Source organism: Camelus ferus, chromosome 18 (genome assembly GCF_009834535.1).
Source record: "Camelus ferus isolate YT-003-E chromosome 18, BCGSAC_Cfer_1.0, whole genome shotgun sequence".
In the NCBI taxonomy this organism is placed as follows: domain Eukaryota; kingdom Metazoa; phylum Chordata; class Mammalia; order Artiodactyla; family Camelidae; genus Camelus; species Camelus ferus.
In genome coordinates this window covers 8,911,419-8,938,662 of record NC_045713.1, presented here as the reverse complement: position 1 = coordinate 8,938,662, position 27,244 = coordinate 8,911,419, and the positions used below count along the sequence as shown (strand labels likewise).

The following is a 27,244-nucleotide window of genomic DNA, read 5'->3' as shown; positions in this document are numbered from 1 at the left end:
ACCAAGAACCCATTGGAAATAACGGCCCAAAGTTGGAAATGCCGAGGGTCTCGCGGGAGGAAGGGTACGACTTTTGAGTGGACGTTCCCGAGCATCTCTGCTGTCGCTCTTGGCGGACACAGCGCAGACACGGAGCAGGTGCACTGGCCGGCGCTCCCCAGCCTCCATGCGGACTGTCTGCTGGGCAGCTCGCTCCACGCAGCCACGGACCCCTCCTCTCCCACCACCTCCTGGGGAAGCTGCTGGGCTCTCCGGGGACAGTGGCTCATCCGTGCATCCGTCCCTGTGCCGGGAAGCGCCGGCCTCCAGGTGCCACCGCGGGTGGGGGAGGGGTACGCCCCGTGGAGGATTTAAAATCAGTGACAAAGCTGATTAGGGTCCATCTGCTTTCTTGTCTCCCCTGGTGATGCCAGTGGCACCGCTGACCCACACACCCTCCTGGCCGACTGTTAATGATCTATGTATATTACTGGCTGAATTGTGTCCCCTATCCCTCAGGAAGACAGTGATGTCCTGACAACAGCGCCTGCGAATGTGCCCTGATTTACAAGGAGTCTCTGCAGACAGAGTTAAGATGAGGTCATTTGGGGGGGCCCCTGACCCCGGGTGCAGGGAGAAGGCCATGGGAAGGTGACGGCAGAGATGGGGTGACGCACCCACCAGCCAAAGAGCCCGAGGGCTGCCAGCAAACCTCCAGCAGCGTGGGGGGAGGCCTGGAGTGGATCCCCCCTCACGGCCCCTGGAGGACCCGCCGGCCAAGGAAACGGACGTTTCTGTGGCCTAAGCCGCCCGGGGCTTGGTCCTCTGTCATGCCCCACTGCCAGACTCGCTGTGCAGGCTCCCAGGGGGCACGGCCTTGTGTCTTAGTCTTTAACAGACGCCGTTTTCTACCCGAAGTTGTTCGGAGGACGAGCTCCCGGGCCGCCGGCGGCCCCTGCAGCCACGCGTGTGGATGTCGCAGTGACTCCACGCAGGCCGGGGCACGCGTGGCTCATAGTCCGCCCCCTCCCTGTGCTGTTACCCTCTGTTTCAACAGCAGCCTCAAGTAAGCCCCGGAGCACGGGAGGCCGGGTTTAAAGCTGCTGTAACAAGTTCCCGCAACTGAGTGGCTCAAAACAACACATTTACTACAGGCCAGGTCAGAGGTCAGGACTAGGTCTTGCGGGGGCTGAAATCCAGGTGTCCGCTGGGCTGTGTCCCCCAGAGGCTCCAGGAGAGAAGCCATTTCCCGGCCTTTCCAGCTTCTAGAGGTGCCCCTGTCCCGTGACTGGTGGCCCCAGCCTGCATCTTCACATCCAGCAAGTGGGGAGGGGCTGGGCGAGGGGTGGAGCAGCCCGAGGTGGGGTCTTCATAGAGACCAAGCGCCCCTGTCCCCCAAAGGCAGTGAACACCCTACAGCTCTGGGCACATGTGTGGCCCAGCAGTGGCAAGGCCCAGTGTACCCAGTGCGTCCCCCAGAACGAGCGTGGCTGTCCTCCAGCAGGGCACAGGGCTCATCACCCCGCTCTGCCACGGGCCGGTTCCCATTAAGGTCCGTCCTGCATGACCCCTGGCCCCCAGACTCCTGTCCAGATCGGGGAGGAAATGCAGGCCCGCTGCTGCCCCGCTGTGCGGGCACTCTGTGCTCCGGCCTCCTCGTGTGTGACGGGCGACGGGGGAGGGTATAGCTCAGCGGTAGCGTGCTTAGCATGCGCAGGGTCCTGGGTTCAGTCCCCAGTACCGCTGTTAAAATAAACACCTAATTACCTCCCCCTCAAAAAAAAATCATTTTTGAAAGGGTTGGGTGATGACTCCTGCCTTCTGGGTAAATGCAGCTGGTCCACCCCCGCGGGGCTGTCCCTTTTGACTGGTCAGCACGGGAGTCCGGCCTGTTATCAAATGCCTTGAATTCCCCTCCCCTTCCGTTCCACTGCGTAGGGTTATTGTGGCACTGGCATGTTTCAGCTCTCGTTACCGTCGGAAGACAGCGCCCAGGACGTGGAAGTGCTCAGCAAGCGCCATGTTGTTGTTGTGTTCCTCAGACCCAGCAACTCCAGAGGAAGGAAGCCCTCCTCTCCCAGCACCCGTGCGTCAGGCCGCCCTGGAGAAGCGAGCTGACCAGTGTGGCCAGGGGCAGGGGCTTTTGATTGGGTGGCATTGGGTCTCGTTTTCCACCCCTCTGGAGGGCTAGTACCCCGGAATATGTGTCTCCCGGGAAAGGGGGCTCTCAGACCTGAGAAGAGGGCACAGGGGACGGGAACTGGTTGCTGGCAGGCCCTCCCTCCCTCCCTCCGTCTCACACACACAGAAATGTCTTCGACACCAGGGCTTATAAAAAAGACTTTGAATAAAAGGAGAGAGCGGTGATGTCGCTGCAGCAGGAGACCTGATGCTGTGAGGATGCAGTTCTCCTCCAAGTCAGTCTGAATGTAAAGCAGCCCCGCACAAAAGCCCGGCCCAGCTCCTGGAATAGGGTTCAGTGATCCTGGCGTTCCTCTGGACGAGTGTAGGGTGAGGATGGCCGAGGAGAATTTGAAAATAGGGAAGAATAATGAAGGGGCTTGCCCTGTGAGCTACAGCACCGCATCCCCATGCTCACTAACCCAGCGTGAGTCTGGGGGCGAGGCAGACCCGCCAGTGGCAGGGCGTCAGGTGGGAGACAGACACGAGGGGAGGCAGGCACTCAAGTCAGTGCTGCCAGGCGCGGCGCGGCAACGGTGTGGAGCATCTGGTCGACCACCAGGAGCAGTGTTCCAAGCTCCTGCTTCCTATTCCGGGCAGAGTAAACGCCAGAGTCTTAAATACTTAAGATAAAAAGATACATTGAAAACCGAAAGAAGATAGGGGATTGTTTTAGATCGGGGGTGGCTCCAAGTCACGGCGTCACAGAAGCAGAACCTGCGGGAAGCAGAACCTGCGGGAAGCAGGCCATGCGGGAGCCTTGCTTTGTGCCGCGTGGTGGCTACAGGTCCACGCGGGCTGTCCTGTGTCTGGACACCCCGGCACCCTGACTCTGTGCTGCGCGGTCTGCAGTTCCAGGGCCACGTCACCATTTGTCCCTTCAGCTGTTGTTGTGAGCATTCTTGTAAAAACAAAATCTTATAAAGAGAAAAAGATGGGTATATTATGTTAACACGATGGATATATTCTTGTAAAGAGAACAGAGTTATAAAAAGAATAGAATCTTATAAAGAGGAAAAGATGGGTATATTTTGCTAAAAAGACGAATGTATTCTTGCAAAAACAGTAGAATCTTATAAAGAAATAAAGATGGGTATAATTCGCTAAAGAAGCATTCAGAACGTCTTCAAGTCACACCAGTCACAAGGTCATGTAAACTGGAGCCGCTTCTGGGTGGAGGGGGCAGGTGCCGTAGGCGCCCCCCCAGGCCCCTTTGGGCCTTCCTGGCCACCTGTCTGTGTGCCACCCCAGAGCTGCTGCGGGTAATGACGCTAAACCTCTCACCTGCAGCCTCGTCCGGCGGATGGCCCCTGAGATTTGGGCTGCTGTGGCTCGTGGCCAGTTCCTGACGGTTGCAGGGTTCAGACTCCCTGCTCCCTTGTCACAGGGCAGGACAGACCCTGCGATACCATTCATGCTTCAGAGCTCCCGTGGCATCAGGCAGAGGCTGCGGTCCTGGTGAAGCCACACCCTGGTGTAACTGCCTCCCCTCCCCTCCCCTGCTGCCCTCAGGTCCCTCCGGGGACACCCCTTTATGATGTGCTGAGAGGTCCTGCTTCAGGCTCTGCTTCTAGAGACCCGACCTGAAGCCGTTAGCACTGGAGGTGGCCCTGCAGTGGTGAAGGGGGAGGTGCCGGCACTGGGTCACCCACCAGGCAGATGACAAAGGGACCCCTCCCTGGTCACGGGTGGAGCGTGCGTCTCCAGGATGCTGTTGCCATGCGGCTACCCAGGCTTTGGTCTGCGGGGTGTCCTGGGGTGCACATGGAGGAGATTGGGGGTATCGCTGGGGGCTGGGAGGTGCAGGGGCCCCTGTAATGATCAGATCTGTGGGCAGAAGCTGGAGGGCCAGTCGTGGTGGACTTCAGTGTAAGGCGAGAGGATGGGGCAGTCAGGTCGCTTGGCCAGGTCCCACCCTGAGCCACTGTCAGACCCAGAATCCGCGAGGTAGAGAGGAGAGGGCCCTGGGACACCACAGCCTGTCCCACAGGACCCATGCCGTTTACCCAGGTAGCAGTCCTCTGGGGAAGATAAGGATCTTTCGAGACGCTGGTCCCCCGGGACCCAAGGGCTGGGCGCAGGCGGAGTCCTGGCCGCCCCCGTCTGCTGGGCTGCCCTGCAGACAGCACAGCCGGGCGGCTTAGGCAGCAGAAACGTGTCTCCTCCCAAATCTGGAGGCTGGGACCCACGGCCGAGGCGTTGGCGGCTGGCTGGTTTCTCGCAGGGCCTCTCCTCGCCGTGTAGATGCTGTCTCCTCCCCGCGTCTGTACGAGCTTTTTCCCTCTGTCTGAATCCTAATCTCTTCTTACAAGGACATCAGTCATACTGAATTGGCGCCCGTCCTAATGACCTGATTTTACCTCAGTTCCCTCCTTAAAGGCTCCATTTCCAAATACAGTCACCTCCTGAGGTCCTGGGGGTCAGGGCTGCCGCATGGCAGCTGGGGGGACAAAATTCAGCCCATCACTCTGGTCCAGGGGGTCATTTCCAGGTTTCTGAGTGAGTCATTGGGACAGGCTGGATGAGCATGCGGACCGGGACCTTGGCCTGTGGAATGAGAGTTATCGGAGGAAGAAAGGCCAGTGGAGGCCTGTGAAGCCGGATCCCTTGGCCAAGACGGTCAAAAAGGACATCACATCCCGGGTGGGGTGGAGGAAATCCTGACTGCCCTCAGACTCAAAGGGTGCAGCTGCGTATTCCCGTGGTGTCCCATTTCCTGCGCTCACCTGGCTCTGCAGGACCAGATGGGCCGCGGTGGACGACTGTGGCCACTGCAGACTCAGTCAAGCAGAAACCCCAGTGGCAGCTGCTCTGAAGTGTCTGCTGTGATCACGAGAACGGACAGATGCAGCCTCTGGGCCACAGCTCACGGCTCTCACGTGGTCAGTACGTCCTTCTAAGTGCCCTTCTGCAGGGAGGACTCAGAGCGGTTCCGGTCCACTGGGTGGACGACACTAGACTTTCCTGCACTCTGACCCAGCACAGCTGGAAGGGACTTGCGGGTCCTGGACATTCCACAGAGCATCACGCTAGTTGGACTTGAGAAACAAGAGGTAGCAAATAGGCTGAGAGCTATGGGCAGACATGTGTTCCAGAAAGTGGAGGGGGTCTACCAGGTCACACTGGAGGAGGAGGCCCAGTGGTCAGGGCATGCGGGATGTGCCCTACTGGATAAGGTGATTGCCTCTGGAACCTTCTACCACGAGGAAAGCGGCATGGGCTTCACTGCTTGGAGAGGCGGCCTGTTCTGCACGGGGACACTGTTCTGACAAGTGACATGGAAAGCTGCCCGTTTTAAGTGGGGCTTCACGTGGGGACCCTGAAATAGCTCTGGGCAGTGGTGCAAGGGGTCTGGCCACTTGGGCCATCGGACCCGGCAGATCCCGTGTGCTCAAGGCGTCCGTGGTAGGTGGACATGATCTACGAACGAGCACCAGGCCGCCTGCAACGCGGAATCACGGAGAGACCAGGAGCTGAGCCCAGGAGTGAGGCCACGCTGTCTGCAGGGAGCCGCACCCCGGTGCAGGCCACAGGTCTGGGCAGCCCACTCTTCCCAGGGCAGACTGGGCGTCTAACCGTGGGGCACTGAGGGGTTACGCTCTCAAAACTTCCCTCCAGTGGGCACTGATGGATCATTATTACCCTGTCCAGCTTTAATGTAATGAGAATTTTAAGCAGTGGTGGCCCGACAACATATTATAACCAGAGGCCCAGCCCGCTCAGGGCTGAGGGTCTGAGTCACCCCCTGGGGGAGCCATGTGGACCGGCTTACGTGCTGGTTGAGGCTCTGGGGGTCCAGGACAGGTGGGAGGGGGGGGATGGAGGAGATGGTGAGTGTCACTGTGGGCTCGCGAACCGCTGCGCCCCCCCCCCCCAAGTAAGTGTTTGCAGCAGTTACTGCCCGCCCAAGTCCAGGAGAAGCTGTGAGGGAGGAGACAGATCTAACATGAGAGGTCAGTGCAGGGGATGGGGCAAGGGGCGATCCACGCCGGACACCGCCGGCCCCGACCCAATGCTGCTGGCACTTCCTCCCCACCCGCCCTACTCCAGCTGCAGCCGGGCCACTGCCAGCGCCCACGCCTGCCGCCTTCTCGGAGGGAAAGCCCGGCGGGCGTCTGATCTGCACCGCCCCTCGCGGTGGGGCTCGGGATTGTGCCTCCTCCCCCCGGGCAGCTGGTGACCAGTGCCCGACAGACTCCGGGTGCCAAAGCCAGGCCCTTGCCTCCAGACAGGACAAGCTCCATCAGCCTTTCGCAACTAAAGTTGCAGGGTGGAATGACATCCTACAGAAAGTGCCTTCCGAGTGTCTGTTTCTCACGTTTCTCAAGGATGGTTCACAGCTGGTACGTTCTAGACGCCTGGGAGAGAAGAGAATTCGTTGCGCACTGTGCACATACCAGGGCTGAAGATCAGCAGGGCTCACTAATTGTCAGACGAAGAAGCAAAGCGACCAGGAGACTGTCCCTCACGTTTAGAAATTCAGTCCCAGGAGAGGAGGAACCACAGAGACCTGGGCTTAGGGACGCCAGGCAAGGCTGCAGGGAAGGACACTTTCTTGAAAACAGAGATTAAGTGAAGGCGCTCTTAAGGAGCAGGCAGACTCCTGGCGCGTTTCTTCCTGGGTGTGAGCACTCAAGAGATGGGAGGGGCACGTTTTGGAGAAACTGGCCCAAGATGAAAGATCTGTGTGCTGGTAGCCGGTGTCTCGCAACAAAAGCATCCTGCCAGGTCATCCTGCATGGCCCCCAGATTGGCATGCCCTGCCTGGGCACGAAGATCCCAGCGAGTTTGTCAAGGCACCACTTCTTTTCACTCTTTTTATTGATGTCAGTTCACCATTCCTGGTGCAGGCATCACTCTTAAGTATAAACAGAGAGCCAAGACCCCCCAGCCATCCGAGGAATTATCTAACGGCAGAAACCAATGCAAGCATCGAAGGAGCCCATTTCAAATTAAAATTATAGTTAACGTTTTCAGAGAGTTCAGAAGGAAGCTTTTCCACTGCGGCTAGTCAGGTTTTACCCGCTGCCACGGGCAGCCTGCTGGCTTGCAGTCAGCATCCATGCGTCTGAGTGGGCTGTCGTGTTTTTGGTTGGCCAGTTCCATGCTCTTCCAGTCATTAAGGGTTCTGAATATCACTGCTCTTTGTATGCTAAAAAGAAACTTTCAAAAATCAAAAATGATATACATACAATTAAAAAAAAAATCCTTTGTCATCCCAAGAGCCAGAATGATCACAACTTGATGAGAAAGAAGCAACCAGCACACACCAGCACCACGGTGGCTCAGACGCCGCACCACCTGGCGGACGTTTCAGAGCAGCCTGCAAGGCCTGCCTCCACAAACCGTGATGAACGTGTACTCTTGAAGCAGACGAAAAGGCAGGGCTCAGCGAGGAAAGAATCGAGGGGAAAGTATAGAACTGAAAAACGCAAGGACAAAAACCAGAAGTTCCCTGGAAAGGCTGAATTGTTGGCTGGGGACAACAGAGGAAGGAATCGGTGAACTCACAGATGCGTTGTGAAGTTCCCAGATCTGGACGACAGAGAAGGCAGACTGGAAACAGACAGACCCTTAGGAAACTGTGGGAAAATAACAAAAGTTCGAATATTTGTGTCAGCAGGGAAAAAATATTTTTCTTTTTTTTTTAATTGTGATGTAATTGGCACTGTATTAGGTTCAGGTGTCCAACGTAATGATCCGATGTTTACACACAGCAAAATGAGCACCACGGTAAGTCTAGTAAACGTCCGTCACCACATAGTTACAAGTTCTTTTTCTTGTGATGACGACTTTGAAGATGATTCTCTTAGCAACTTTCAAATATGCATTGCAGCGTTATTAACTGTAGTCACCATGCCGTTCATAACATTCCCAAGACTTATTTCATAACTGGAAGGTTTTACCTTTTGACCACCTCCACCCTTTTCCTCAGCCCCCACCAGCATCCCCCAATCTGTTCTCTGTATCTATGTGCGTGATTTTGTTTATTTTTCAGATTCTACATATAAGTGAGATCATGCCTGTCTTTCTCTGTCTGACTTATTTCACTTAGCGTAATACTCTCAAAGTCCATCCATGGGGTTACAAATGGCAAGATTTCCTTCTTTTTAACAGCTGAGTAATATTCCAGTGTGTGTATACATACCATGCTTGCTTTATCCAGTCATTAGGTTGCTTCTGTGTCCTGACTACTGTAAATAATGCTGCAGTGAACATGGGGGGGGCATATCTTTTTGAGTTCGTGTTTTCATTTTCTTTGAATATATGTCAAGAAGTGAGATTGCTGGATCATATGGTCATTCTATTTTCATTTTTTGAGGAAACTGCATACTGTTTTCCACAGTGGCTGCACCAATTTACATTCCCACCAACAATGTAGGAGGGTTCCCTTTTCTCCACACACTCTCCATAGCATTTATCGTTTGTGGACTTTTTAATGATCCCTGCCCCATTTTTAAATAAGATTTTTTTTTTTTTTTGCTATTGAGCTGTGTGAGTTCTTTATATGTTTGGAGTGTTAACCCTTTATCAGATACATGATTTGCAGTATTTTCTCCCACTTGGTAGGTTGCCTTTTCATTTTGTTGATGTTTTCTTCAGCTTTGCAGCAGCTTTTTAGTTTGATGTCATCCCACTTACTTATTTTTGCTCTTGTTGACTTTGCTTTTGGTGTCAAATCCAAAAAATCATCACCAAGACCCATGTCGAGGAACTTAGCACCTATGTTTCTTCCAGGAGGTTTATAGCTTCAGGTCTTACACTCAAGTCTTTAATCCATTTTGAGTTAGTTTTTGTGTGTGGTGTAAGATGGTGGTTCAGTTTCTTTTCTTCCTTTCTTCCTTTCTTTCTTTCTCTCTTTCTCTCTTTCTTGCATGATGTTGTCCAAATAGTTTTCCCAACACTATTTATTGAAGAGTCCATCCTTTCCCCACTGTATATTCTTGGCTCCTTTGCCATAAATTGACCATAAATTTATTTCTGGGCTCTCTGTTCTGTTCCTTTGATCTGTGTATCTGTTTTTATGCCATACCATAATGTTCTGATTACTGTAGCTTTGTAATATAGTTTGAAATCAGGGTATGTGATGCCTCCAGCTTTGCTCTTCTTTCTCAAGGTTGCTTTGGCTATTTGGTGTCTTTTGTGATTCCATACAAATTTTAGAATTGTTTGTTCTATTTCTATAAAAAATAAAATTGAAATTTTGATAGGGGTTGCATTGAATCTGTAGATGACTTTGGGTAGTATGGACTTTTTAACAATATTAGTTCTTTCAACCTATGAGCATGGAATCTCTCTCCATCTGTTTGTCTTCTTCAGGTTCTTTCGTCAAGGTCTTACAGCTTTCGGTACACAGGTCTTTCACTTCCTTAGTTAAATTATTCCGAGCTATTTCTGTTCTTTTTTATGCAATTGTAAGTGGGATTATTTTCCATTCTTAGTGTATCAAAACACAACAGAGTTTTGTATTTTGATTTCTACATCCTGCAACTTTACTGAGCTCATATACTGGCTCTCACCATTTTGGGTGGTGTCTGTAGGGTTTTGTACATATAGGAACATGTCATCTGCAAAAGGTGACAGTTTTACTTCTTCCTCTCCAATTTGTATGCTTTTTTCTTTTTCTTGCCTAACTTGCTCTGGCTAGAACTTCTAATGCTATGTTGAATGAAAGTAGCAAGAGTGGGCATCCTTGTCTTGTTCCTGATCTTGGAGGAAAAGCTTTCAGCTTTTCATCATGGAGTATGATGTTCGTTGTGGGCTTGTCATATGAGGCCTTTATTATGTTTTGTATGTTCCCTCTATACCCACTTTGTTGAGAGTTTTGATCATAAATGGATGTTGAATTTTGTCTAATGTGTTTTCTGCATCTGTTGAGATGATCATATGACCTTTATTCTTCAGTTTGTTAGTGTGGTGTATGTAGCACATGGATTGATTTGAAGATGTTGAGCCATCCTTGCATCCCTGGAATAGGTCGCACTTGATCGTGGCGTATAATCCTTTTACTGCATTGTTGGATTCAGTTTACTAATATTTTGTTGAGGATGTTTGCATCTATTTCATCAGGAATATTGTCTTGTAATTTCCTTGTGGCATCTTTGGTTTTGGTATCAGGGTAATGCTGGCCTTGTAAAATGAGTTTGGAAGTATTTCCCCCTCTTCAAATTTTTGAAAGTGTTGAGAAGGATGGATATTAAATCTTTTTTGAATGTTTGATAACATTCACCAGTGAAGTCACTTGCCACTGGACTTTTGTTTGTTGGGAGGCTTTTGATTACTGACTCAATCGCTTTAGTATTACTTAGTCTGTTCAGATCTTCTGTTTACAATTCAGTCTTGAGAGGTTGCATGTTTGTAGGAATTTATCCATTTCTTTTAGGTTATCCACCTTGTTGCCATATAATTGTTCATAGTAGTCTTTTATGATCCTTTGCATTTCTGTGATGTTGGTTGCAACATCTTTTTCGTTTCTGATTTAGAGTCCTCTTGCTTTCCTTGGTGAGCCCAGCTAAAGGTTTGCCAATTCATCATCAAAAACCAGCTCTTAGTTTCATTGATCTTTTCTATTGCCTTTTAGTCTCTATTTCGTTTGTTTCTCCTCTGACTTTTGTTATTTCCTTCCTTCTACCAGCTTTGGGCTTTGTTCTTTTTTTCTAGTTGCTTGAGGTGTAAAGTAAGGTAGTTTGAGATTTTTCTTACCTCTTGATGTGAGCGTTTGTTGCCGTGAACGTCCTTCTTAGAACTGCTGTGGCTGTACCCCATGAATTTTGTGTTGTGTCTCTGTTTTCATTGTTTCGAGGTATTTAACACTTTTCTTCTGATTTCTTAACCCACTGGTTCTTCAGCAGCATGTTGTTTAATCTCCATATATTTGTTATTTTTCCAGTTTTCTTCTTGTAATTGATTTCTAGTTTCATATCGTGGTAGGAAAAAATGTTTGAAATTTCTGTTTACTGTCTTAAATTTATTAAGACTTATTTTGTGGCCTAATATATGCTCTATCCAGGAGAATGTTCCATGTGTACTTGGGAAGAATGTATATTCTGTTGCTTTGGGCTGGAATCTCCTGCATTTGTCTGTCAAGCCCATCTGGTCTAATGTATCATTGGGTCCAGTACTTCCGTACTGAGCGTCTGGATGATCTGTCCATGGGCGAAAGTGAATTGTTAACGTTCTGTACTGTTCTTGGTTTGTTGTCTGTTTCTCCCTATAGGTTTGTTAATATTTGTTTTTTATGTTTAGGTGCTCCTATGTTGGGTGCATAAATATTTGTAAATTTTAAATTCTCTTATTGAGGTGACCCCTTTATCATCACGTAACGACCTTTTTTGTCTCTCCTATACAATCTTTGTCTTAATGTGTACTTTCTCTAATGTCAGTAAGCGTTCTTGCATTTCCTTTGGTTTCCATCCGCATGGAGTATCCGTCTCCACCCCTTCCCTTTCAGTCTGTGTGTCACTGACAGCAGCAGTGAGTGTCGTACGGGCAGCATGTAGACGTGCCCCCTTCTTCTGTCCAGTCGGCCACTCTGTTTTCTGACTGGTCTGTTTACGTTTAAAGTGGTGACTGGTAGGTTTACACCTCTTACCTTTTTGTTAATTGCGTTCTGGCAGGCTTATAGTTCCTGTTCCTGCCTTCTCCTCTCGCTCTCTTTTGCGATTTGATTCTCTGTAGTCTTGTGCTTAGATTTCTTTGCTTTTATCTCTTGTGTATTCACTTTAGGTTTTTGCTTTGTAGTTACCATGAGGCTTACATAAAACAACTTATATTTATAACAGTCTATTTTAAGTTGATAACAATTTAAGTTTGAAAATGTAGAGCTTTTGAATGCATTCACTCCCCCACCCCAACACCATGCTTTATGTTTTTGATGTCATAATTTGTATCTTTTTATCTTGTGTGTCCCTTGACAAATTACTGTAGTGAGAGTTATTTTTGCTGCTTTTGTATGTTAACCTTCATACTAGCTGTATAAGTGATTAATCTACTGTCTTTACAACATTAGATTATTACGAGTTTCACTGCATATTGACTTCACCAGTGAGCTTTAGGCTCCCAGATGTTTTCCTGTTACTAATTATTGACCTTTTGTTTCAGCTCAGAGGCATTGGCTTAGCATTTTGCGTGAGGCTGGTCTAATAGTGGGGCCCTCCTTCCGCTTCCTCTACCCGGAACTCTCTCTCCCTCACGCAGTCCTGAATGGCAGCTTTTCCAGGTGGAGTGTTCTTTCAGCACTCTGAATACGTCACGCCACTGCCTCTGCCTGTAAAGTTTCTGCCAAGAAATCTGCTGGTAGTGTCGTGGCCATCAGGGTAGCAAGCTATTTTCCTCATAATGTATGTAGGATTCTCTCCTTGTCTTTAATTTGGGCATTTTAAGCATAATGTATTTTGGTGTAGGTCTCTTTAGCTTTATCTTATTTGGAGCTTGTTGGGATTCCTGGATCTGAATGGCTCTTCCCTTCCCCAGGTTAGGAGGTGCACAGCCAGCGTGCCTTCCAGCGTGCGTCCTGCCCCTTTCTCTGCCTTCTCCTCCTTCAGCCCCCAGAACTGGATGTGGGTCTGTTTGGTGTTGTCTCATTAGTCCCGTGAACTATCTTCACTCTCTTTCTTCTTTGTGTTTTTGCTGCTCTGGTTGGGTGCGTGTCCCTGCTGTGCCTTCAGGCTCACCGAGCCTTCCCTCGGCGTCCTCTGGCCTGCGTGCTGGCCGCCTCTGTCGCGCTTGGCGGCTCGGTTGTGACCTTTGGTTCTGTGGCTCCTGTCTGCTGCTTTCTTTTATTTACTGTCTCTGTGTTGACGTCCTCACTGTGTTCACCACTCTTCTGAGCTTGGGGAGCATGTGAGCATCTTTATGACTGTTATTTTGAACTCTTTTTAGGTAAATCACTTATCTCTGTTTCATTAAGGTCTTTTTTTTGAGGTTTTTATAGTCTTTCATTTGGAATATATTTTTCTGTTTCTTCATTTTACTTGACTCTGTGTGTTGGCTTCAGTGCATTAGGTAAAACAGCCACGTCTCCGGTCTTGAAGGAGTGGCCTTGTGTGGGAGGTAGCTTTTGCTGTTCGGCCTGCCCTGGCTCTCGGTTGCCTCCCAAAGGTTTGTGATTGAACAAGGATACTTCGTCATTTTCAGTGGCTTGAAAAAAAATGTTTGAATGTCTAAAAGCGTCCCAAATTTGGTGAAAGGCCTAAACTTATAAGATGCTGAGCAAACTCCAAAATAGAAAAAGAATCCTTCCTGAGCTATGTCATAATTAAACTTCCAAAAACTAGACACACACAAAACCTTGAAAAGCAACACGCTGAACAGCGTCAGATTCCTGCTCTGAGACCCTGGATGCCAGAAGGCGGGGCTTTCAAATGGTGACGTAGAGTAGTTGTCCCCTGTGAATTCTGTGTCCAGCAAAAGTAACCTTAAGGAATTTAGAGGAAATAAAGATATTCTCAGGTGAAGGAAAACTGGGAGAATTTGTCACCAGCGGATTTTTAAATAATTACCTAAAAGAAGTGCTCCAGGCAGAAAAAAGAATTGGCAGAAGGGGGCGTGCAGCGCGAGGAAGGAGGGAAGGGCGACGTGGAGGGGAAGCCAGAGGCTCTGTGTGGTGCAGACCGGCCTTTGCCATGTGGGCTTAAAAAACTACATTTGATGCTTGATGCAAAAAGTGTAGCCCCAATTTGACACAGTGTTCAATGCGCGTGGAGGAGATACTTAGGACAGTTACATTCTGAAAGGAAGGGGCAGTCAAGGACCTAAATGGAAGCACGTTTTATGCACGCCGCTCGAAGTGACAGCGTGTGGACACCAGGAGGCCGTGCTGAGCTTGAACGGGTACTGTCATGTCCAGAGGCAGCTGTCGCTGAGAACGCTCGACAGTGAGATACACTCAAGCATCAGAGAGTGATTAAATGGAATTATTTAAAGTGTTCAAATAACCTACATGAAGGCTAGGAACAGGGAGACAGAGGGAACAAAAAGAAGACAAACAGTAAAATGTCAGCCTAACACATCAATAATCACAAGTGGAAATGGTCTAAATGCATCAATTAAAAGACGGAGAAAAAAATCACCCAACTATAAGCTGCCTAAGGACACTCACTGCAAATGCACTGCGTAGGTAGGTTGAGAGTAAAAGAACGATGAGAGAAAACCATGCAACCATTAATTTTTAAAAATCAGACATGGATATATTAATACCAGATAAAACACACTTCAGAGAAAAAATTATCAGGCACAAAAGGAGATGTTATTACAAGTGAGCTCATCAGGGTTGCGGTGAACAAGACCAACATACAGAAACCAGCCACGTTAAAAAAGGGGAAAGAAGGGCCTCAGTGGCAAACTTCTTTTTTGCGGATGAGGTGCATTCCACTGCGTATTCACGCTGCGTCTTCTTCCACTCATCTCCTGATGTGCACTTAGGACGCGTCCGTATCTTGGCAATTATAAATAATGTTGCAGCTGATAGCAGGGTGTATGTCTCTCTTTGAATTAATGTTTTTGTTTCTTGGGTATATGCCCAGGAATGGAATTGCTGGGCCATGTGGCGGTTCTATTTTTAGGGTTTTGAGAAACCTCCATGTTGTTTTCCATGGTGGCTGCGCCGGTTTGCGTTCCCATCAGCAGCGTACCGGGGTTCCCTTTTCCCCACCTCCCTGCCGGCATCTGTTATTTGCGTGCTTTTTGGTGACAGCCACTCTGACAGGTGTGAGATGGTGTCTCATTGTGGTTTTGATCAGCATTTCCCTGGCATGAGTGGTGTTGAGCAGGTTTTCATGTTCCTGTTGGCCATCTGCGTTTCCTCTTTGGGAAAAATGTCTGTTCAGTCCTTCTACCCGTATGTTAAATGGGTTGTTTGTTTGTTTGTTTGCTTTTTTAATTGAAATACAGTTGATTTAAAATGTTGTGGTAGTTTCTGGCGTACAGCATGGACGGACTCGGAGGGCATCAGGCTGAGTGAAATAAGTCAGACAGAGAAAGACAGATACTGTAAGGCATCACTTACATGTGGAATCTAAAAAATACGACAAACTAGTGAGTGTCACAGAAAAGAAGCAGACTCGCCGATGCAGAGAAGGAGCAAGAGGTGCCCAGTGCGGAGCGTGGGGGCGGGGGAGGCGGCGCGCACCGTCAGGCGTGAAGTGAGCGCGAGGCTGCGCGTGCGACGTGGGGTGGAGCCAGGGCTGCGCGTGCGACGTGGGGTGGAGCCAGGGCTGCGCCTGCGACGTGGGGTGGAGCCAGGACTGCGCAGCGACTGTAGATGGAGTACGTGTAGCCTTAAAAACTGGGACTCACGATATTGTGTGCGTGTGACATGCAATATTGTACCTCAACTCTACTGCAGTTAAAAACTATGATACTGCAAATAAGTAAATAAATTTTAAAAATCACATTTCTACACACTGGCAATGAACACATGGAAACTGAAATTTAAAATACAGCACCATTGGGGGAGGGTGTAGCTCAACTGGTGGAGCACATGCTTGGCATTCACAAGGTCCTGGGTTCAATCCCCAGTACCGCCTCTCAAAATAAATAAGAAAACCTAATTACCTGCCTCCCCTGCCAAAAATAAAATACAAAAGTTAAAAATAGTAATAAAATAAAATACAGCACCATTTATAATTTCTTAAAAAAACCTTAGGTATGAATTGGGTCTGTAGGCTGAAAATAACAAAATGCTGATAAAAAAGTAAAGAATATTCAAATAATTAGACCATATTCATGAATTGGAAGACTCAATATAGCTTCTGTTGGAATTTGTCTATAGCTTTATCGTAATTACTGTTATAAACCCAGTGAAATGTTTGGTAAATACAGACAGGCCTATTCTAAAGTTTATATAGAAAAGCAAAGGAACTAAAATAGCTAAAATGATTTTGAAAAAGAGGCATAAAGCGGGAGAGGCCACTCTAGTCAGCGTCACTGCTTAGCTGCAGTCATTAAGGCAGCGTGACGCCGGTGAAAGGGTAAAGTACACTGAGTGGCAGCACAGAACAGAGGCCCCCACAAGCACACCGCACCGGAGTTTTACAAAGGGGCGAAAGCCGCCCGATGAAGCAGGGTCGTCTTTCAACAAGTAGTGTCAGAGCAACTGGACAGCCACAGGCAAAGGCAAGCCAGCAGAAAGCTCCGAACCCCGGGCCTTTGCCCTAGACTTTGCATCTTACACAGAAATTAAATCAAAATAGGGTATGAGTTTAAATGTAGAACGTAAAACTATAGAGCTTCTAAAAGAACACCTAGCAGGGCCAGACAGGGAGTTCTTAAATATGACACCAGAAGCTCAATCTACGAAATGAAATAATGAATTTGACTTCAACAAAATAAAAAAATTTTGCATTGGGAAGGACCATTAAGAGGATGGAAAAACAAGCTATAGGCTGGGAGAAGATGTTTGCAAACCACATATCTGACAGAGGTCTTGTACCTAGAAAATGGGAAGAACTCTCAAAACTCAGTAAAAACAAAACATTCAGAACACAGGTAAAAAATGAGGAAATGTTTCATCAGTGGAGAGGCCAGTAGCAAGTAAGCACATGAAAAGACATTCGGCAGCATTAGACATTAGGGAAATACAAATTAAAACCGCAGTGAGGTATCACTGTGCACCGTTTGAACAACCAAAATTTTAAAATAGCAATAATACCGAATGTTGGTGAAGGTGTGGAGAAGTTGCGTCTCCCGTCCATTGCTGGTGGGAATGTAAATGGTGCAGTCGCTCTGAAGACAGTTGAGCAGTCCCTCCCAGTGCTAAGCGTGCGCTGACACGCGGCCCAGCAGTCGCACTTCAGAGCACTTACCCCAGAGAAAGGAGAGCTGAAGTTCACGTGCAAACCCTACACGAGGACTTCCACAGCAGCTGTATTTGTAACTCCCTAAACTGAAAACCGCCCAGATGGCCTTCAGTGGGTGAATGGCAGACAGACTTTGGTGTATTAGCCACACAACAGGATACTCCAGCAATGAAAGGAGCAAACTGTAAATACAGTGACACCTTGGGTGGTTCTCAAGGAAATGATGCAGAATGAAAAAAGCCAGTATCGAAAGATTACATATTGTATGCTTCATTTATATGACATTCTCAAAAGGACAGGGAGAGAGGACAGATTAGTGGTGCCAGGGGACGGGGTGGAGCTGGGAGCAGGGCGGCTGTGAACGGCACCACGAGGGAGGTCTTTTTGGCGGGGGGGCAGCTCTGTATCTTGACTGGTGGTGGTGGTGGTTACACACGCCTGCACATGGTGGGTGAAGCTGCAGAGACTTCACACGTGCACAAGTGAGTGCACATGAAAGCTGCTGAAAACCCGGGACCTGTAGTCTAGTTACCGCCATTGTACTGATGCGTCAGACAGCTTCCTGGTGTGGGTGCTGGGCTACAGGCGCGCGCAGTGTTACCACTGCAGGAAGGTGAGTGACTCCATGTGCTGTTTTGTGTCTTCTGTGACTCTATAATTATGTCAGATTTTTAAAGAAACCTCCCAGAAAGTAGAACAAAAAGGCAATGTAGTGGAGTGAGAAAAGATGCCGAGAAGGTGGCCGTGATCGAAGGAGAACCCTCTCAGGCTCTGCCATTGCCCCCACCCCCGCGGCGGTCCTCGCTTGGAAGCAGGTGGGCCAGCTGTCCGCGGTGCTAGCCAAGCCCACCCACTCCGTTCCGAGCGCACCTAGCCCCTTCTTACAGAGACGCGTTCCTGCGACTGCCCCTCTCTCTCCTGTGCATCGTCCATGCTGTCTTCCCCACTGGACCCAGAAACATACTGTCGTGTGTCCCCTCCCTGTGCACCGCCCCTGACCCCCATCAAGGGCAACGGAGGCCCCAGAGGATGGTCTGCAGTTGCAGAAGGTAAGGAGGTGCTTCTCTGCACGTGTGGTGGTTGTGTATAAGCCCAAGGCGGCCGCATTTATAGAGAGAGAGGCCTGGAAGGGCAGATAACAGAGTATTAACCATGATGATCTCGAGGGGTGAGATCGAGAGCTTTCTGTGTTCTTCTTTATGTTTAGCTGTTTTCTAAAGTTCACGTAATAAGGGGTTCCTTTTGAGATAAGGAAAAAATCAATACTTGTTATTATTCTATAAAATGCCGTCAGGGGCCCCCATGGTCCTCAGCCCAACTCCAGCTCCTTTACACTTGCGAGACAGACCATCCGAGCCTGGCTCAGAGGACCCCCGCCCCGCCCCGGCCCAGTCCCCAGCCCGCCATGACCCCGGCTCTGGCCTCCAGCTGCACCTCCTGGCCTCTCGGGCTAGAGGCTGGGCTGGGCTGCCTTGGTCCCTGCAGGGTCCTCCAGGTTCCTCCGGGAGGAGGTCCCTGGCCTGCGCCCACCTACCCAGCCAACGTGCCAACTCCTGTTTGTCCTTCTAGGTCTCGAGCGAGGACAAGTCTCTTGCTCCACAAGGTAAGTGGTGGCTTTGTGCTCTCCGGGCGTCTGGGTCAGTGGTTCAGCCAGCGGTGAGCCCCGCAGGGGACGAAAGGCAGGGAGGGGCCCTGGGCTTGGGCACTCATCCCCGCTCCCTCTGTGGGATCGCCCCAGGCTGGCGGTCCCCACTGCAGGCCCCCTCTGCGGGGCCCCGGCGGGCTCTCTGCACGATCCCTCTCCTCCAGCGCCGCCCCTCGCCCCCGGGGCCGAGGTGTGCTGCCCGCTAGGCTGCCACTGTCCCTCGAGGGCCCCCGCACCCGCTCTCTGGAAGCAGCCCTTTTTAGGCAAACCCCTTGGCATTGCCCTGTCCGGGGTGCCACCCCTCTCCTGCTGGGGCTGTGATTGGTACGCTCCGAAGGGCGGGGCAGGTTTGCTGGTGTCCCCAGCCTGTCTGGTATGCAGTAGGCGCTCTGCCGCTGTATGTTGAATGAATGAATGAATGAATGAATGAATGAATGAAACTTCAGGAATCTCAGACTTTCTGCTTCTTGTACTCTGTGGTCCGCCCTGGAGGGAGGACGCGTGGGGCTCAGCCACTTGTTTGGCTTCTGTTCTCAGATGATCCTAATTCTTCTTGCCTGTGTCCCTGCCTTTGCCCCTGTGGGTGGGGTGACACATCTACCCCTCGACTTTGAGCTCAGCCATGCGACTTGCTGTGACTGCAGAGGGTGGGGGCGGCTTGCTCTCTCGGCTGTCAGCTGGACCAGTGTGCTGAAGGATGAGGGTCACCTGGAGCAGAGCTATCCCCCCTGCACCCCCGTCCCCACCAGCCTCCCCAGACACGTGGGTGGGCTGAAATCAGCAGATCCACACCGGTCGCAGTAATGTGTGTGCGGTGGTGGTTTGCTATCAGCGGTGTTATCAGGCCAGCGGGTAACAGATAAGACCACCAGGGTACGTGTAGCCTCTGGTCCCAAGTGCCCTCTGACACTGTTGGGGGCCCAGTGCAGTGGGGGAGGGGCAGGGGCCAGCATCTCCCTGAGACACAGAGAGGTCAGTGGTTTTGTGAGGTCACGTGGTCACAAGTGGCAGAGCCTGGTCTGAACCCAGGCTTTTGGCTTCCAAATGCCACGTCTCACAAACAGACAGGAGTGGCCCTGGGGGAAGCCAGGTGCCAGGCCCAGCCCAGCCCAGGAAAGGACTCGTTCTTGTTGACCTTCCTTTCGTGCTCTGAGCTCACTTCTGAGCCCGCAAGGATGTTGACCTCTCTCCACTTTGTAGCGTGCACACCCTCCTTCCTCACCGTGGTTCCCCTTATCCAGACCAAATGCCACCCCTTCCAGGAAGTCTTCCAGGCTCTTCCTAGGCAGGAGTTTCCATCCTTGCCCAGGCCTCGTGGGCCCAGCACCACCCTGAGCTGGGTCACTTGCCTCTACTTCAAGTGCCCTGCTGCCCCGTGAGCTTCTCCGGGGCGGGGGCAGGGTCAGACCCCTTGCTGGGCTCCAGGCGTGCTTGGCGCATAGCTCTGCTCACAGTAGGTGCTCAGTAAATGTGTACCTCTTCTCCATGTGTGTTTATACCCTTGTCACCTCCACTGTGACCTCCTTTAAGCCAAGGCATAGTGACATATGGGTCTGTGTCCCAGGACTGGCCCAGTTAGAGCCGCCTCTGTCCAACCCTGGGTGTTCCAGGGAGGGTCTGAGCTAGAACGGGCGTTCTTGGCTGCTCAGGACCCCGCACCCTCCCCTTCTTTCTCCACGTCCCTCCCCATGTCCTGCCCCCCCCCCCCGTAACCCCTGCTTGGAGCAGGGCTCTCAGCAGTGACATGACGTGTCCCTCCCACACACCTGGCCTGTCTGGCCAGTTGTCCTGCCTACCCAGGACAGGCACCTCTACTCTCTGGTCATCATTCTTTGATTCCCTGTAAATAGCCAATTTTATCTCCTTGGTGACAGGGAACAGCAGCTGAGGAGGCCTGGCCCCACGTCTGTCCCATGGCCAGGACTGTCATCACTGACTGTGACCTTGGGCAGGTCCCTCTCTGGGCCTCCACCCACCCTGGGCACAACCTCGTTGTCTCCAGCCACTCATACGTCAGGTCCCCCTTGTGCTGTCCTGCTGGGACCCCAGGGTGGAGGGTGAGGAGTTGCCTGGGGCTGGGGTAGCCCAGGGCCTGTCGGGTCAAGCATGGCGGGGGCTGCGGGGGCAGGGAATGTGGCGTCCTCAAAAACGGCCTTTAGAGGGGCTCGGTTGAGGGGGGCTGGTCAGAGCCCCGCTGGGGCATGCACCTGGTGCCGAGGCCCATACACAGGACCTCCTGTGTATACAGAGGTCTCCTGAGTGCAGGGGCCGGAACTGGGTGGGCCAGCCTGGAGGAGGCAGACTGGTCTGTCCCAGTGCTGCGTAGCTGCGGGGCCAGGGAGTCAGAGCTGGGCCCTGGGGCGAGCTGCAAGCTTCTGTACGGTCTGAAAGGTCCGTGAAGTCAAATAGCTGCTGAGGAGGGGTGAGCAGCCTGTTGCCAGGGGTGTGCAAGGAGAGGCTGCTGGCCCCCAGCCGCTTGCAGCCCCACCCGCCGCTCCCTCCCGCTCCCTCCCGCTAGGGCCCCTGCTGGTCAGGCTGGAGGCTGGCTCTTTCTCGGTGACCCCCCAGGTCCTGAGAACCCCTGAGCATCCTCTGCCTCTGGGCTCCATCGCAGCCTCGTGCCTGCCTTCCTGGGTCTCTGTCAGAACTTTAGTCCAGGAGCGGGTTTGCCCTGGGTGGGGGGGTGGGGGGGCCGGCTAGGTGGGAAGCGACCTCGCAAGACTTGATGCGCCGGTGAGAGGGAGGGGCCGGGCGACGCCCCTTCCCTGTGTGGCTCCACCCCCCCTCCAGAGAAGGTGGCTCTGCAGGACCCAGGACTGGGGGTGGGTGCAGGGCCCCCACTCTGCTGGCACAAGCCCCAGAAATAGCATCTCTCCCCTGAAAGCCTTGCTCGCTCCTGAGGGCAGACGAGAGGGCACCTGAGACCTTGGCGGGAAGCCCCTGGGGAGCCAGCCGCCAAGAGGGACTTCCTGTGGGCTGAGGGTCGGGGTCCAGTCATCCTGGGAGATTTTGGACCACCTGGCACCGTTCCTACACGCTCTCAAACCTCTCAGTGTGAATGCGGGGCCACACCAGGACTGCCGGGGGATGGGCACGATGCCTGTGGGGTCGAGAGGCCGGCTCGGGGGCCCAGCATCCCCAGGGGCCTGCGGCTTCGGGGCCTCAGGGCACTTTCCCCACAGGTGGCCCTCCAGCCCTCTCACGTTCACCCCGCCACTCACATTCAAAGCCCCACCATGCACACCCACCTGTCAGCTCTGCGTCCACTCACACCCGCTCGCTCCCCAGGTCTGCGCACAGACCCCGGTCGCACACGCACGCACACCCCTCACCCCCAGCTCCTTCCGGCCCATGGGCCCCTGTGCGCCCCCCACCCGAGGTCACCTGGGGTCACCCCTGTTCTCAGTGGTGACCCACCGGTAACCCCAGCCCCACCCCTAAACCAGACGTAAGAGAAAATGCAAGCCCTTCCTGAAATCCCAGAGTAGAACCCGGCACAAACAAGCATTGGGACATTTTTTCCTTTGCAGGTTTTCTTTTTAGTAGACAGTCTTCTTTTTTTCTTTCTCGTTTTACAGCAAACATTGCAAATATAGAAATATTTTTCTATACAATAGGACGACGACAGTGTACAGTGGGGGTGGGGCTGGCGCACACCCTCCCAGCCCACGCCCCGCCCGGCCACCCCCAGCCGTCCGCAGGCACGGCCCTCCCCCACCCCGAGTCCCATGGGGCTCCAGGAAGGGGCCCCAGAGGCCCCCTGGGCCACCTGCATCCGCTCTGCCCCTCTTCAGTGGCCTCTGGAGGCAGCAACAAAGAGACGGACTGAACAGAGTCCACAGAAAGCCACGGACAGAGATCATGCGAGGAGCCACGTGGCCACAATGGCCACGTCCCTGTCTGGTGTTTTATATCTTTTTAAGAGAACTTTTTTTTTTAAAAACGGAAGAAAATTGAGAGAGAGGAAAAGAAAAAAGGCAGAGAAGAATCAAAGATAAAAGACAATGAAAAAAAATCCCACCCCCACCCCACCCCTAAGACACAGTTTTCTGAAGTCACGTGTGTGCGCGCGCACAGTGTGTGTGTGGACAGGCCGCTCACACCGGTGAGAGTGTCTCAGGGCAGTTGCCCGCGCCCGGCCATGGGTCACGTCCCGTCCTTACCGTCGGCGCCCCCTCCCCGCCTTCTCTGCAAGCCCTGGGCTAGTGTGTGTGTGTGTGTGTGTGTTGGGTTTCTGTGAGAGTCTCTGGGCTACAGACAGTGGGTCTTGTCCTTTTTGGTCCAGCGGCAGCTCGGGTTCCGGGGGGGGGGGAGGTGTGGGCGCCTGCGCGGGCTCAGGCCTTGTGCTGGGCCGGCGCGCCCTGCGTCCCGGGTTTCGGGGAGGGCGCGGGCTCAGGACTTGTGCTGCGCCGACACGCCCTTCCAGTAGTCCAGGATGTCGTGCAGATCCTCATCTTTGGCGAACTGGACCTTCTTGCGCAGGGCGTGGCCGGCCGCCATGAACTCCTCGTCGTCCTTGTGCCGCCGGCGGCTCAGTCTGAAGCGCTCCCAGATGCTCTGGGAGGCCCTGCAGGTGTACTCGGGGCTGGAGGAGTAGCTCAGGTGGTGGTACTGCGGGGACAGCTGCGAGTAGGCCAGGTCGCGGGGCCGCGGCCGGGTCAGCGGCTCCAGGATGGATGGCTTACGGCCGCCCAGGCTCTCGTGGGGCGGGGGCGCAGGGGGGCGTGGGCGGCTCGGCGGGGTGCGAACCGGGGTACGAGTGCCGGTGCTCGCCGTACTGGCGGCTCTTCTCGGCCTCGGCCCGCAGCACGGCGGCCGCGGGGGTCACAGTGAGGATGGCGTCAGCCGCAGGGCGAGCTCTTCTCAATGTACTTGGCCTCCGCCGCTGCCGCCAGCCGCCTTATGTGGCCCGGTGGCCTCGGCGCGGAAGGGCCGCGGGCTGCGCGCTGAGCCACTGGACGAGGTGCTGGCGCGCGGGGGCCCGGGGGCCGCCTCCGTGCTGTGGTGCCGCTGCAGGCCGTGGCTGAAGCTGTCCTTGTAGACGGGCGACAGGAAGCCGTGCGTGCCGGCCAGCGGCTCGGACAGCAGCACCAGCTGCGGCTCGGCCGCTCCTGCGGCCCCGGGCTTGCCGCCCTGGAAGGCGGCGGCCTCGGACTTGAGGGCGTCGATGCAGTTGTTGATGATCTGGTTGACCTTGTCCACCTCCTTGGCGATGGTGGAGATCTCGGCCGCTGAACCCTGGCTGTCGGGTCCGGGCCGGCCCAGCTCGCGGTCCCCGCGCTCAGCCTGGCCCCCCGCCCGCACCTCCATGTAGCTGGCCTTGGGTGTCTCCCCGCTCCCTGCCAGCTTGTGCTGCTCCAGCTCGCCGGGGGCTGCCGGCAGGTAGGGGATGCGGGCCACGGCCTCGGGGCCCCGGAGTGGGCCCAGCCCGGGCGCCTCCAGCTCGGGGCCGTACTTGAGCTCCAGGATGGTCTTCTTGAGGCTGCCGGCCGCGGCCGCCGCAGCCGCCTTCTTGTGCTTCTCCCCCTGGCGCCTCCGCCGGCGCAGGCAGTAGTAGACGGCGCCGAGCACCAGCACCATGCCGAAGAGGCAGCCCAGGACGGTCATGATGTAGTGGGTGGCCGTGGGCGGGCTGGGCCCCGGGCCCGGCGGGCCGGGCGGTTTGGGCAGGCAGATGGTGAGGCAGGTGTGGTTGTGGTGCAGCCCAGAGCTGCTGGACACCACGCAGTAGGTGTAGTTGGTGAGCGCGTACAGGTTGAGCAGGTGGATGTCCTCCTGGGCCTTGGTCAGCTTGGACACGGTGGACGACTTGCTGTTGTTGAAGTGCTCCAGCGTGTACATGCGGTTGAACGGGCTGGGCAGCTGGACCGTGATGGTGGCTGAGTTCTGCGTCAGCTGCTTGACCTTGATGAGTGGGCGGGCCTCGGCCTGTGTGGCAAGCGTGGGCAGGGCCACCAGCGGCGTGGTGCCATCGCCAGAGAAGCACTCGTCATCGGCGCAGGGGGCCTCGCTGGGCTCGGAGGGCGGCGGCGGGGGCGGCGGCGGGGAGCGGCCCAGCACTAGGCGGGTCTCGGCTGCGTAGGAGCCGTCGGTGCACACAGACTGCAGCTTGCTGAGGACGCTGCGCTGGCCGTGGCGGCCCTGGCCTAGCAGGAAGTAGCCCGAGTAGAGGGGCGGCGACTCGCACTGCATGCGGTCGTAGGCCTGCGTGGCGTTGGCAAAGGCCGCCAGCCAGCGCAGGAAGCCCAGGAGCTCGCAGGAGCAGTAGAAGGGGTTGCTGTACAGCTCGCACACGGACAGCTTGGCCAGGCCGGCGAAGGTGGCGCCATGCAGCCGCTGGATGCGGTTCATGGACAGGTCGAGGTTGACGATGTTGGGGCACTCCCAGAGGGCGCTGGGCGTCACCACCTCGATGAGGTTGGCCTGCAGGTACAGGTACTCCAGCTTGCTCAGGCCGCGCAGTGCGCCCGCCGTCAGGTTGCGCAGGCGGTTGTAGCCCAGCTGCAGCACCTGCAGGTTGAACTGGCCGGAGAAGGCGCCGTCCTCGATGTAGCCAATCTCGTTCTTGGTGAGGTTGAGGTACGTGAGGTTGCCGAAGCGGCTGAGCACCCCGTGCGGCAGGCTGCGGATGCGGTTCTCGTTCAGCCGCAGGTCCACCACGCTGCTGTTGATCTGCTGCGGGACGGCCTCGTAGGGCGGCTGGTTCTGGCTGCAGATGGCCAGCCACACGAAGCCCTTGTCACCCTCGATCAGCCAGCAGTCGCCGCGGGCCAGGCCGCCTGCGTGCAGCAGGGCGGCCGCCACCACGCACACCCACAGCGCGGCCCCCCGGCACCCGGCCATCGGGGCCAGCCCCATGGGGGACCCCGCGGACCCTGGGTGGACGCTGGGCGGCAGCCCCGGAAGGGACAGAAGAGAGGACGCCTGCGCTCTCAGGAGTGTCCTGTCCCAAGCCGCATGGCCGCCCGGGGCGGTGCGAGCACTGGGTGCGGGGGCGCCCCCCTCACGGCCAGCAGCCTCTCGCCGTTCACCCACGTCCGGCCGGGACCGCGGCCGCCTTCCCCATCAGCCTGGGCTTCCTGACGGCTCCAGCCGCTCCTGCTGTAAAGACAAAGGGGAGAAAGAGAGCGGTCAGGAGGCACCAGGCTTCCCCGGGTGCCACAGCCAAGCAGCGCGGTGCATCGTGGAAGTGCGTTCGGGGCAGCCGCGATGAGGCAGGACACGCAGGAAGGGCTCAGTCCGTGCCCTCGGGGGGCTTGTCTCTGACTCTCGCGGGTGGGAAGCGTAGGGTCAGCCTGAGCCCCGCTGCTGCCTCCTCTCAAAGCAGACGCAACCCCTGCTCGGCCGTATCATGGCAGCCACAGGGAATTGACCACCAGGTGCCCATTTGTCAGTTGGGGAAACCGAGGCCCAGGGACAAGACTAAAGTTGCTTGGTGGATGAGTGACGAGGCTGCTCCGGCCAGTCACACGGGTGTGACAAATGCCCTGCTCCCTCCTGAAGACCTTGGAGGGCCTGGCCGAGGCACTGCAGCCACCTGCAGAGGGCGCTCGGAGCCCCAGCCAAAGGGTCCTCAGCTGGCCATGGAGATCCTCCCTCGCGCTTCTCTCAAGTGAGGCACCAGGACAGCCAGCTCCTGGTCTGTGCCCTCCGGCCGAGTGACCCAGCACAGCATGGGCCAGCTTCCTTGAATGAGCTGGCTGGCTGGTCTCTGCAGTTTTCCATCTTGCTCTGGGGACCTGAAGGCTGTCACCAGCCTGTGCTGGTGGGTCCTGGAAGGAGAGAGGGCACCCCGCCTCCTCCGCAGGCTCCAGCAAGGACACTTCTGCAGCCCCGGGACCCGGCAGCGACAAGAACACGCCGCTCGCTGCTCCTACGTCCCCACCAGACCCCGAGCTGCTCCAGGGCAGCACGCATCCACCGGGCAGCACTGGGGGATGGAGCCGGGTGCGTGGTGGGTGTTGTGGCTGGAGGTCACTGCAGGTTTTCCCTCCCCCGGCCCACCCCCCCGCCCCCGACTGAGGGACTCACCCCTCTGCCCCTCATATTTCTTCCACAGGACAGATGAGTAAGTGTGTGTTTGCTTGTTACTGTTTGGATTTACAGCCGCCCCTGTAACCGCTCTGTGGCCTGGCAGGCGGCCAGCTGAGTGTATTTCACTGGTATTGACGTTTGCACCTAGTCTGCACTGAGGCGGTTTAAATTAGGAGGAAAAAATAATGATGTGCAATGGATCCCCCCACCCCCGCCTCAGTTTTGGAAACTTCATAGAGAACAGTTTTGATCTGGTTCCTGGGAGAGTCTCTGATTCAAGGACAGGGGAGAGATCAGAATAGGTCCGGGTGAGCCTTGGCGGATCGCATCAAGGGCTTGGCCCCAGGTTGCTGTGTGACATCCCGCAATGCACTGGGCCTCTCTGGGCCCAACCGGTATGTCTCCAGGGGCAGGTCAGGGTTTGCTTAGGTCTCCCTCCCCTAAGGAGGGAGCCTACAGGGAGAAGCTGGGGTCCCTGCTGGTCCATCCTGTGATATGAAACCTGTGATCCCACGGGGAGTAGCAGTGCTGACCTGTGCGCCCCTCCCTCCCCACCGTGTACCTGCCCCATCCCCCCAGGATGCCAGACACCCTGCTCCCAGGAGGT

At 54.2% G+C, this 27,244-nt stretch overlaps 2 protein-coding genes across 2 annotated transcripts in view; one reads left to right on the top strand and one right to left on the bottom strand.

Moving 5' to 3' along the window:
• Window positions 1-27,244, top strand: part of LOC116657647 (proline-rich protein 36-like) — a 38,889-nt gene that overhangs the window by 9,064 nt on the left and 2,581 nt on the right. The window contains exon 3 of the mRNA XM_032461045.1: window positions 18,528-18,561. Coding sequence (XP_032316936.1) covers window positions 18,528-18,561 — 34 coding nt within the window. The remainder of the gene's footprint in view (window positions 1-18,527; window positions 18,562-27,244) is intronic.
• The window catches only part of ELFN1 (extracellular leucine rich repeat and fibronectin type III domain containing 1), a 63,291-nt gene continuing 58,165 nt past the window's right edge, over window positions 22,119-27,244 (bottom strand). Inside the window, 4 exon segments of the mRNA XM_032459888.1 lie at window positions 22,119-23,326; window positions 23,328-23,455; window positions 23,457-23,501; window positions 23,503-25,704. Of these exon segments, the coding sequence (XP_032315779.1) occupies window positions 22,996-23,326; window positions 23,328-23,455; window positions 23,457-23,501; window positions 23,503-25,461 (2,463 nt within the window). The 5' untranslated portion in view covers window positions 25,462-25,704 and the 3' untranslated portion in view covers window positions 22,119-22,995.